At 37.0% G+C, this 12,813-nt stretch overlaps 1 protein-coding gene across 1 annotated transcript; it reads right to left on the bottom strand.

The window, feature by feature from the left end:
* Nucleotides 1-1,512: 1,512 nt before the first annotated feature.
* BET1 (Bet1 golgi vesicular membrane trafficking protein) lies at nucleotides 1,513-12,095 on the bottom strand. The gene is made up of 4 exons (XM_023226654.2): nucleotides 11,915-12,095; nucleotides 7,268-7,392; nucleotides 4,517-4,573; nucleotides 1,513-2,661 (listed from the first exon to the last, which is right to left on the bottom strand). Exons 1-4 carry the CDS (start codon nucleotides 11,931-11,933, stop codon nucleotides 2,506-2,508), a joined length of 357 nt encoding a protein of 118 aa, XP_023082422.1. The 5' UTR covers nucleotides 11,934-12,095; the 3' UTR covers nucleotides 1,513-2,505.
* Between the last annotated feature and the right edge of the window lie 718 nt (nucleotides 12,096-12,813).

The raw sequence follows: 12,813 nt of genomic DNA, 5'->3' as shown, positions 1-12,813 counted from the left end.
TGAATGGTGGAGCTAGGATTTATGCTCAGGCAGTGTAACTTCACCGCCTTCGGACTTAGCCACGATGCTACTCTGCTTCCCAGTAAATATTTAGTCAAAGTTTATTCATCAGTATAGAATGATGACATTATTTACTGACTGCATAAACCCAAATTATCAAGCACTTTTTCAACATTGTCTCAAAGAAGTAAATTCAATATATCTAACTTGAAATTTAGGAGCATTAAAAATTAGGAAAGCTATTTTATAGAACCAGAGCTTTTCACGGGGACAGGTGCTAGTATTCTCTGCTCCAGAATTCTGATGCTTAAAATGTTGCCTATTTGTTTTAGATGGGAAAAGAGGGTGTTGGCAGAAGGATCCCTGGTTGGGCAGGGACATGCCAGTTTGCCAGGAATCTCAGCAGACACAGTGATGTGAACAAGCAAGACAAAATGCCAGGTAGAGACCTACTTTACATAGTACTTAGAAATAAAAATCATAAGAAATGTTGAACCATGCAGTGATGAGAATCACTTTTATACCACCCCAAATCCCTTTTCCTGAAATCTGTTTGATGATACTGTCCACATTTAAAGTTTTAAATATTTTACAAAGGACTTTCATCAAAAGCCAAACAATCCTGAAATCCACCCTTCTTTTGCCATCATTGGTTTTCCTAAGGCTTTGATATCCTCTGCTTCCATTGTTGATTATCCTGTTTTCATCTTTAAGTCATTTTCTTTGGCCTTCTGCTCTTCCCGTTTTTCACAACTTTAATTATTGACAATGATTTCTGAGTCTCCCCTGAGCTCTGGTGTCACATACTTGGCACGAAGTACAGTTAAAAACTTCTTGAATGAATGAGTCACTCTGCAATTGTCTGATGAAAATACCTACTTGGAGGAATTTCATCACCTCAAAGCCTGAAAACAACCTATTGTCTTGTCTTTAAAATAACTACCTTTTCTGAGAATTTCTGTTAATGACAGTGAGAACCAACATTTATTGTGATTATCACATGCCAGACACTTTACAATACATTATCTACTTCTCAAAATTATCCTATGAAATAGATGGTGTAATGAAGAAATCAAGGACAAAAGCACTGAGCAAGTGAAGGAACAGAGATGTGAACCCAGGTCATCTAACTCAAACCAGTGCCTCTCCCATCACACCTCAGGCTTGTCTGTTTAAGTCACTTAACCACACTCAGTTCCGTTGGTTTTAACCTGTCAGGTAGAGGCCCAAATAATGACAAATGCAGCCAGTAAAAACAGGACACAAATTGACAGGTTATTGGGGATGAACAAAAAGAATTGAAAACTCAATAAAATCAAAGAAAATACATTCGTAACCAAAAATATAAAGAATTACAGAGATTTTTGAAATAGAGTCAAGATTTGCTTATTTGTTTGAAGCAAATTCCAACAATACAAATATTAGCTTTGCTTGATTTGGGTTGGAATCTGAGTTTTCAGGACCATTTCTCAGATTCTATTAAGAATGTAAAAGAGGCTTAAACAAGGAAGCAACACAGTCAACTAATATATTTTATTTAAAAATTTATTTTCGGAGCCTATAAATGGACAAATTCCAAAATAGTAATACAGAATATTTAACAATATTTTAATATTTTTTTTTACTCAACAGTCTGCCTTTAGGTTTTTCTTTCCATAAACAAATACACTGGATTAAAGCAACAATACTCTTATCTTCAAGTTCAACGTCTGAGTTTCTTGCATACTATTTCCATTTAGAGTTCAGTAATTACTTAACTTCACATTATTCTGTCACAAATGATAATCAAATATCCTACCTACATAGTAAAAATCATAAAACTATTATAAGCCAAGAGAATTTATAAAGTTAATATGAAACAATAACTATAGTGATACACATGTGCAATAGGCCCTACCAGAAATATGCCAAAATAACAAGCTTTATTTAAAGAATGAGGTCTTTGGGCAGAAAGAAATGAGGGGTCATTATCATCAAAAATTATTAGGAAGATTGTAGGTAAAAAGAAATCAGCCTACGATTTTAACTAAATAAAGGAGGAGAAGGGAGTATATCATTAGAGTTGATACAGTTAGGAAAATTCAGTTACCATTCTACCACAAACTGGTTGACTACTTCAAGAGCTCAGAATCAGGCTCTCCAGGCATTCTGTTACTCTCCCACTAAGTTTCCTTACATGGGACATAAACCTGCATTTATGATTACAACAAAATATTATAATGCTATTTAATCTGACAGTTGGCAAATAATAGAAAAACAAACTGGAAATCAGTGGAGCCATACCATCTCACTACCCCTGAAAATAGGGGCTAAAATGAGTCATTAAGAAACAGTATTCAAAGAGCCCTGTATTAACTAATGTGATTTATAAAATAAGCTAAATTCAGCAATTTTCAATGGAAAATGCCACAATATTTGAACACGAGGAATGTTTTGATGCTGATTTTTATCAAAGTGGTACTCCAAGCCATTAAGTTGGAAATTCCAAATTCACAATTACATGCATCACCTCAGTTTAATAATCCAGTAAATGATAAAAAAGACAAATAAAGAAAACAGCATCATATAGCACAGCAGCTTTGTTTGGCTCCCTCTGGATAAAATCTTCAGTTTGCCCATAGTTTTACCTAGAAATCCAGTTGTGGAATCAAATTGTGAATCCTATCAGAGATAAAGGCAAATAAAATATAATAGTTAGATTCTAAGTCTACATATGCACATCCAAGTAATTGAATAACTGTTACCATAGTACATTTGTAATGACAGTTTTGTGTTTAATTAATTCAGGAGCCTGTTGATAACCTTGGATAATCAGCCTGATTTCTCCATGCAAAATACAGTAATACTCTTAGTGAATAAAAAGCTCTTTCACTGTCCAATAAACACTTTTTTCAGCCCCACAGAGTAATTCAACAACTCAAAACTATTTAGGTGTTATTTGAATTATGTGGATAAAAAAACATTAACAATAAATGTAAGTACTTTGTGCATTATCACACAGATTTTTCTTCCCATTTTTTTGTTGTGTCATTGCTCCCCAAGGTCAAATGGTTGATTGCTACCCAAGTAGAGGAATTCATCCAAAATGTAATATGGTTAGCAGTTAAATGTACCTTTATTTATTTATTTATTTAGAGATGTAGTCTCGCTCTGTTGCCCAACCTGGAGTGCAGTGGCGCAATCTCAGCTCACTGCAACCTCTGCCTCCCAGGTTCAAGTGATTCTCCTGCCTCAGCCTCCCAAGTAGCTGGGACTACAGGCGCAGGCCACCACGCCCAGTTAATTTTTTTGTATTTTTAGTAGAGATGTGGTTTCACCATGTTGGCCAGGCTGGTCTTAAACTACTGACCTTGGGTAATCTGCCTACCTCATCCTCCCAAAATGTTGGGATTACAGACATGAGCTACCATGCCCGGCCTTGGACCTTTACTTTTAATATCCTTTTGTTTAGACAGCTGACTTTGAAATAGAGTCTATTAAAAGTTAAGAGAACATCATATAGAGGTAGTAAAATGTGATAAGGACTATAAATATGGATGGGGAAAAACTACCATATTAAAACATAGCTGGAAAATCCTAAAGATGAGACAGGCCTAGGTATGGACTAGAAATATTACACATACTTTCACAGAAATTTTAATATCCTGAGACGTAAAGGCCCTGGCATAATAATATCCTTTGTACAGCTCAGTGTCTATGTGGCTCATACACTTTAGATCTATGGTTCTTCACCACAGTTATTCATCAGAATCACCGGAGATGCTTCTTTCAAAATATTTATGTCTAGATCCCTCCCCACAAAATTCTAAATCAGTGTATTTAAAGACAGAATACATTGTCTCTTCAACACATTTTTAAAGAGGTCCCTAGCTGATTACAGCGCACAAGCTTAGCAAGAACATTGCTTTTGATGCCAAATTCATTTTTGAATTCAGCACAGTTTTAAAAGCACATGGAACCAGAGAAGGTTCAGAGAAGCATGACATTCAAGATAAACATTAACAAATGGAAGAGGACTCTAACAAGAAAAGGTATATGTTGTTAGAGAGAAAAGGTTCTGGGCTGTTCACATCTATGAGCACTTTTTTCAGACGTGATCCTTAGGAAATCAAGCAAAAGAGTAAGTTTCCATTAAGTGAACGACATTTGGTTGGCTGGATATAAAGTGCTTTTTGATTGCTTGGTTAATAAATTACTAGCAGTCTCTACTATTGAGATTTCTAAGACTACTCAAAATAGTCATTTGTCTTGAGTTTTTAACAATCTTTCTATAAACAGGATTAAAGATATATTGGCTTCCACTTGTTCCTCCCACTTACATGTGTGAGACGAGATGAAAAATGCAAAAGCATGGCAAAAAATAAATCTTATAGTTATTCTAAACACATTAGATACAAATGGATGGGAATCAAGGACTTAGGCTCTCTGTATCTATTTCAAAATGAATAAAAGTTGAAATTCTATTATTTGCAAATATTAGATCAAATTTCTTAAAGTTAAAAACATAACCACTTACCATTTCAGATAATAATTTATTCTGGGTTTTAACTTCATGGCCTATTTCAATGGAAAGCTGTAAAGAAGAAGGTATACACATGATTACTCACATAAAAGTATTCAAGGTTATAAAGTAAAAATAATGTCATTCTAAGCATACACATTTTCTGAAATGAAACGGTCTTCTAGACACAAACTCTCTTCTTCTGATACTCTTTCCATCAAGATCAATACAAAATAAATTTGGAATTTGGAATTTCTACTCCTCCCAAATTATGGATATTTCCTCTTTCTTCTTTATTTTAATATCATCTTAATATTCAATTCCATCTTTTAATTTGGTATGTACTACTGCTCTCTGATTCTCTCACACTTGCATGCTTTTATATCTTTATCATATTCCAACAAAAGCTACAAATATCTGTATATTTCCTTCTTACATTTTATTTATTATTTATTATATTTTATAAACTACGTATTTTTTATTTTTTTTAACTTTTATTTTAGGTTTGGGGTACAGGTGAAGGTTTGTTATACAGGTAAACTCATGTCACATGGATTTGTTGTACAGATTATTTCATCACCCAAGAATTAAGCACAGTACCCAACCTTCTTACATTTCAAAAGATTGACAAATACCCATACAACCAATTCAAATCTAGACAAAAGTATTTAATATTTTCCTAATGAAATGTTACATTACTTTAAATATGTCTAAATTATTTCCTTAGATTTTAAGGGTTTTTGCTTTAAAATATGGTAATACATTGAAAAAATATATATATTAGTGTTACTTTCTGAAGCTCCGCAGAAAAGAGCCATAGCTTACAAAACACAATACTATAGGTAATTACGACGGCTATTCAAACTAAAATCTATCTAATACTTTATAGGACAGATTCATTAAAGGCTTTCACTTCCAAGATATTTAAATAAACAGAATCATCTACTGAAAATCTTGGTAAACCACTGCAAATATTGTTCTTCATGTGTGTGAAAGCACATGGGATAATACTGAAAAAACCATACTAGAATTCTGTAGATCAGAACATGAGCTTTCCTGCCAGATTTAACAACTCAGAGATAATAAAGTAACTATAAAGCTAGATTGCCCACATTACTCAACTTCTATCACTGTCATTTATGCCAAGGAAAAATATTTCCAGGACATCACAACTTTCTTCTAACAAGTAATCTAAATTATCTACATTAGGCATTTTTTTAAGGCATTTAATTCTTAAGTCCTTCCAAGTGTTGTATTTTTAAAATTGGTATTATACAATACTACTCAGTTCATAAATCAACTTATTTTAGTTTAATATGACTTTGAAAACAATCCTGTTTCAAAATCTAAAGGTCTCCAGCTGAATGTAATTCGATTTTCCAAAGATTATAATGAAATACCAATTAAGTTTTATCAACATGGACTTCTACTGAATGCTTTACAAGTGAACGTCATGTTCATTATAATGCAGTATCAATCACATATATTATTAAAATCATCTTTGTGTAATTCCTTTGCTCAATACAAATTTACTCAATTAACACCACTGATAAGGAATTATGCTAGGTGCTATATAGAATATAAAGTAAGTACAATAGAAAACCTGCATTCTGGTAAATTCCTTTTACATACAAATAAGGCCAATGCAAATCAATATGAATAAGTGCTACAGAAATGGCACAAATGGTCTTATGTTCATAAGAAGAAAAGTTACTTTTTTGTCTAGTAGAAAGCACATACAGATTCTGGAAGTGTGAGAGATAAGATCTCAAAAGCTAAGGCCAATTTTTGAAAGATCTATCTGATTTAATCAAGCTATGAAGCATGAACTTTATTAAATCGTGGAAGTACACTGAAGACTTCTGGGAGTGCAGGATGCAAGCTTTAAAATATTCTAAAAGAGGACTGTGGCAATGATTATATAACTCAGATCATAATGTGCAAAAAACCAGGAACAGATAGGTTAAGAGGTTCTTCCAATAGTTCAACTAAGAAAACCAGGGGATAGGCTGGGCGCAGTGGCTCACACCTGTAATTCCAGCACTTTGGGAGGCCAAGGTGGGCGGATCACCTGAGTTAAGGAGTTCAAGAGCAGCCGGCCAACATGGTAAAACCCTATCCCTACTAAAAATACAAAAATTAGCCAGGTGTGGTGGCGGGCGCCTGTAATCGCAGCTACTTGGGAGGCTGAGACAGGGGATTGCTTTAACCCAGGAGGCAGAGGTTTCAGTGAGCTAAAACCACGCCATTGCACTCCAGCCTGGGCAACAAGAGCAAAACTCCATCTCAAAAAAAAAAAAAAAAAAAAAGAAAAGAAAACCAGGGGATACTATTAGAAATAGAAACGCAAAGATAGAAACATCAGAAAGACATTGTAATACTCAGTGACTGAAATGAAGTACAAAGGTAGAAATGAGAAAGACCAAGATTTATAGCTTAGAAGACTGGATTAAAAAAAGCAGAAGAGCTACTTGGGGGTGGAAGATGGACAGCTCTGTTTGAGACATTACAGCAGACAGCACACAGTACATAAAAAACAGCTGGAGATTTTTCTTAAGTATTAAAAAAAAAACCCTATCTTTTGATGTGCCACATTTTCTAACTTACTCAAAGCACAGTCTAAATTTTGAGTGTACTTTGACCTCACAAAACCACAGTATCTGAGTAAACGAATTCCTTAGGATGACGTCAATAAGAATATAGTTTATAATTATATGTATAGAAATAGATGAATTAAAACACATATAAAATTTGTTATACACTTACAGATTTTATAGCAGTTACTTTGCTTCTCAGACTTTCAGTGAGCCTCTCATTTTCTTCTTCACAGGCACTATACCCGCTATTAGCATAGCCATAGTTCCCATAGTTGCCAGGAGGTACTCCTTCACCTGCAAGGATCAGAGTCACAAAGGTGACTGTAGAGAAGCCACTTTTGAAACACTGATAGTTAGGAAAGAACTGAAAAAGACCCCTGGAGGGTGTTGTAAACCACATATGTCTCTAATATTCATACTCCAAATGAATTTAAAAAATAAATAACCAAACAGAGATCAGATCAATTCTTTCCATTACCCTCTGTTAACCAAAGAATATTCAGTTCAGTTCATTTTAATACACATTTCTGGACTACTTATTGATTGCTCAGAAGATACAAAAATAGGTACTAATACACAAGGATATTCAGGATACATTCCCTGCTCAAGAGAAACATATATTTTAATAAAAGTTCTAAAAGCAGTAACATCATCTACTGCTAACACTGAAGAAGCATGGCTATGAAGAGGAAGGGAAAGGTGGTTAATACAGCAGGAGGGGAGCTCATGGCAGTGAGGGCCCTTTACTGGCATCTCTTTCTCTTAAACAGTTGGACAGGAAAGAGCCAAAGCAGGGAGGGGGCAAATTGAAGCTCTAGGAAAGAGATGGAATAAGTCATGCAGAATGTTAGCTGAGAGTCAAGAGGGAGATTCATTTATTCTTCAACATATATTTGAAGAAGTACCATGTATCAGATCCATTGTTCTTTCTAGGTGCTACTTTTATGGAACTCTAAGGTATAAGAACGTCCACCACCCTGCCTAATGTAGTACTTCACAGTCATCAGGCTATCAAACAACAGATGGAGTGGGCCTTAGACAGTGAATACGTACATAAATATGTTGGGCCATTGAGAGGCAACGGCATAGTTCAGGGTGTTAGTTAACTACACTTGTTTTTTTTTAACATAATTGTTGCCATCCATTTTCTCAGTAAAGCGAGAAAACGGGCTAACTGCTGAAGAATGGATGATCATTCAGAATATACAGTAAGGAGAATGAATGGAAGAAAGAGATCGGGACTGCACAGGATTACTAAAGATAAAACAAACTTCTTTGAGGCAATATACTAAGGTGGCTTCAATCCTCCCAGGTGTGTGGTTTTTTTCCTACAGGAGAGTTTATCAGCCTGAGTTAGTCCAGGAGAAGCTGGATGGTTGGACTAATCTGTAGTTGGAAGTTTATAGTATTGGGGTTGCAGAAAAACAGAGCCCCAAGAGGTTGAGACTGCCTGCCAAAAGAGTGGTTGAAGATCTGGATTACGGGGATTAGATTGGACAGATATTGAAGTAGATTCAACAGTGGCTCAAGAATGTGGGGAAAAGGATGACATCAAAACTAAAGGTCTCAGAGCCTGCTGGGCACAGCAGCTCACGCCTATAATCCCAGCTACTCGGGAAGCTGACGGAGGCAGGATCACTTGAGGCCAGGAATTTGACACCAGCCTGAGCAACACAGCAAGGCCGCATCTATTAAAAACAAACAAAACTAGAGGTCTCCATATACTCAATGAGCGATGCAGCAGCAATGACAGGAGATAATAGCACTGATCACTGAAGGACAGTCAAGGTGAGAGTAGGAAGTTCTTTCAAGGCACAACACAAATCTCATTTTCCCTATGAAGCAAAACTCTCACTGATTTCTTGCAGCTATGATTGTATGTAACATTAATATTGCACTCTGTACAGTACTATAAGGGCAGAGACTAAGTTTGTTTGACTCAAGACTGTATGTCCCCCCATAAACCGACAAACACATACACACTGTAAGGTACACTCAATGAATACATGATGTGAACAAATTAATGAAAAGAATCTGAGTTCACTGTTATTGAACTTTGAATGTGCACACCTTTGTCCAGAATGGAGTCATATGCTTCTCTGAAGGCAAAGACAGTATCTCATGCTTCTATATCCTCCCTGTACCTAATGAGTACTTTATATGCAGCAGATACCTATGCAATCTCCACCACCACACAAACCACAACAATATATTGAAGCAGTATTTTCCAAACAGAAGAGAGTTGTACTATCTGAATTTTCCTGCTGACACACTATCCATGACACACGATCCATGAAACTCTCCACATGTGTTATTATAAAAGAACTCAAGGAGTGGGCATATTTTTCCCCCTAGTCAACAATTAAAGTTACCATTTAAAAATGCATTCCTACTCTATTAATCAATGATACTCTGTGCAAACTGTAGTTTAATAAGGGCCAAGATACTTAAAGAAAAGAATAATGTCTTCTTATTTTGTGTGGCTGAGGTTCTCAGTATACATTTACCCAGTAAGTAATTACTGACTGGTTGAATGGAAACATTTGACAACTTCACCAAGGAATTCATTCTAAATTTTTTCTTTCCTATTTTTTCTTTCCTTTGTTTAGTTGCTTTTGCCTATCTTAATTTTAATTGTAGAGTTCTTCCATGCTGTTCCATTTATTCAAAGTGAAATTCTTGTTGTATTTATTGCCAAAAATATAGCAATGCACATTTCTATTAAAGAGTTGATCTTCCCTCAAACTATGACCCATCCCAAATACAATGAAAAAAGTAAAAAACAAATAAAATGCTAGAATTGCTATTCCAAACAGAGCCACTTCCCTTCTGGTGGTGTACTGCTATGAAAAGTTGTAAAAACGCTAGTGAGTACTGAAGATCATCCTCAGCCTTTGTTTATTTAGATAAATGCTACTTCTTTTGGATGGGTTCTATCAGTAAGCTAACAAAACCAATTAGAGATTCATGTGAAGTGTGGCAACTTCTGCCTACAGATATCTATCAGATTCACTATGATCCCAAATTTAAAATTTCAGGTCAATATACATTCATACTTTAAAAATAAGAAAAGAAAAAATGTTTAAAAAAAAAAAAGAGTAGGTAGTGGGTTCTAAATTAGTGAAATTCTAATTTAACTGGCTGACCTGAGGTCCAGGAAACAGGAAGCTTTATCCAATATATTTAAAAACTTCCCAGCGGATTCTAATGTACAGTCAGGGCTGAGAACCATTACTCAAGTCACTTTCCTGCAATTTAACATGGCACACTGCAGCAGAAAAATGCTCAAAAGGGCCTAGGGGCCTACTGATGAAATCCAGACTCTTTGGCCTCGCATGCAAAGATCTCCACAGTGTGATCCCGCATCACCTACTTCACCCAAACTGTTTTAATCATAATCCCTTATTTCTTTTTAGTTCCTCCTACCTGGAACCCACTTCCCCCACTCTCCATTATTCAAGGTCTACTTCAAATTCCTATGTCTCCACAAAATACACAAGGATCTTCTCCACAAAGTACACAGTAATCTATCTCTGAAATCTCTGAGACCATCCCTTATATGTAGAACCTATCTGGTAATTTGGATGTATAGCGACTACTTTGTACTATAACTTATCTTTGCACATATTTCTACTCCCCACCTAGACTGGAAGCTTTGGAGATCGCAAACCGGGCAACAACTGTATACCTAGAGCTTACTCAAGCACACAATAAATCTTTTTTTGTCATTAATGATGATGAACAAGAAAAACATTTAGACATATAAAACCAAACTTACTCAAAACTCTTTCTTTTTTTTTTCTGGCCCCACTTTACCTGGCCCCACTTTCTATGATCCAAGTATTCATAAAAACTTCATTAAAAAAACAAAAAGCTTTTTCATACTACAATTTATTAATAAATAAACAAGTCTATGGTTATTGGCAACTTTCATTGACTTTAAATATCTGACACATTGGGCAATGTTTTTTTCTTTTTTCAATCTTATAATGACTGAGAAAGGTAACATTATCTTTTTTCAAATGTTTCATTTATTTTCTGAAGTATACTGCACTCTTAATTTAGCAGGGTCTTCTTTAAAAAAAAGAAATCGTGTCCTAAGAGAAAGCTTCAGAATCAGAAAATGCTGTTCTAGTAGCTGTGCGTTACCATAAGGGCCCATTAAAATTCCTTGGGTCTAACTTATTCTTGCTGATGAGCCGGTTTACTAACTCCAAAGGTGAAGATCAAATGTTAAGTCGCCAAACCTTATCACCTTCTACTGCCTTAACCGTGGCACAAGGTTCAGATTAAGAAATCGCTTTTGACCCAGAAGTTACAGTTCCAGGACCTTTAACATTAATGACACGTACATTTATTTACCTTTGTAACTCACTGTTACCAGACTAACGACCACTACTAGTGTGTTTTGCGTGCAACCACCCACTCTTCAAATTCCGCTTCTGAAGAAACTAAGATCCAGGGCCAGTAGAGAAACAGAAACCGGAGTCGGGCTTTGGAAAACATAGCAGTGTCCATAACCACGCTCAGGCAATAACACTAAAACACTCGACCACTGAGATGCCACCTGTACACAGCCACCCCCAGTCCACTACTTTCTCTAGCCTACCATCCAAACTTGAATCTCAGACTTAAGGAAACTCCAAGGATCTGGGACAAATGGTGTGTTTCCACTCGAGTTGGCCCACAAAGATCCCCTCTAGACATCCTGTTTTTTGGACCAAATGCCAGGAATAGAAGACAGGTTCGATTTCTTTCCGCGCCCAGCACGGCCGGTTCTAGTGCCCCGAACTTCGAACCTCAGCCCTCTTCTTACCCAGGCCTGCACGCCTCATCCTGCCAGAGGAGAGAGAGAAAAGGCGGGCGCGGGGGGTTGGGTGAGTAGGAAAGAGCTGTGACCTGGACCGCGTCTTCAGTACCAGGGCCGGGCGAAACACCAACTTCTTCCCCTAAAGCGCCACGACATCAGTAGAGTCTAAACACCGCGCCTGCTGATGGCGTCACCAGGGCGCTCATTGGAGCCCTGGGAAGAAGGTTGAATGGCATTCTGGGAAATGTAGTTCACCGACGCATAACGTGTTGTTGAGGGCGCGGTGTGAGCCAGGTTCCAGGGGCGGCCGGGGCTTCCGGAAAAGGGCGGCTTCTACTGCTGCTCCGACTCTGGGTTTCTGATCCAACGTTCCCGCTGCTCCGTTCGCGGCTCCAGGTAGCTGCTTTCAGTTTGTTAACCACCAAGATTAACCCAGCAGATCTGCTCCTCTCGACCCACAAGAGGGTGGTTGGGGTATCTTTCCTGATTCAGCCTCGTACTCCCTCTCACCTCCAGAGGCAGTTGAGGGAAAGTTAGACAAAACTTTGTTAAGGTTTCTCAGTTTACAAACAAGTAATCCGACACCCACAGAAGTAACCGATTTGTGCCTCGTAGTATCCGGTAAAGGAGAGAAAACCAGGTGCCTTTGAGTAGGACTCCTGCTCAGATAAGAGCCAACTAGGAAAGGCGCGGGGTCTCGTCGGAGGCACTGAATAGTTTGTGAATAGTTAGTTCCCTGTTACTGCATCTGTTGTACTTCTAGAAGGAACCAAGACTTTTAGTTGTTATAGGGACCAAAGGACCCCTAAACTCCCTCCCACTTAACTTTTTACACAAGGCAGTGTGCCACTTTAGGGGTTTAAAAGTTTGCTGGCGAGTTGGAGGTGTTACTGGTATCGGGGTTA

Source organism: Piliocolobus tephrosceles, chromosome 8 (genome assembly GCF_002776525.5).
Source record: "Piliocolobus tephrosceles isolate RC106 chromosome 8, ASM277652v3, whole genome shotgun sequence".
In the NCBI taxonomy this organism is placed as follows: Eukaryota; Metazoa; Chordata; class Mammalia; order Primates; family Cercopithecidae; genus Piliocolobus; species Piliocolobus tephrosceles.
This window is presented reverse-complemented; position numbering and strand designations above follow the sequence as displayed.

Excerpts from the sequence above, each read along its gene's own strand:
- BET1 (XM_023226654.2), bottom strand. Across the intron at positions 4,574-7,267 it reads AAGTAACTGCTATAAAATCT|CTTTCCATTGAAATAGGCCA; the intron begins GTAAGTGTATAA and ends TCTTCTTTACAG. Across the intron at positions 2,662-4,516 it reads ATAAATTATTATCTGAAATG|GATTCACAATTTGATTCCAC; the intron begins GTAAGTGGTTAT and ends TATCTCTGATAG.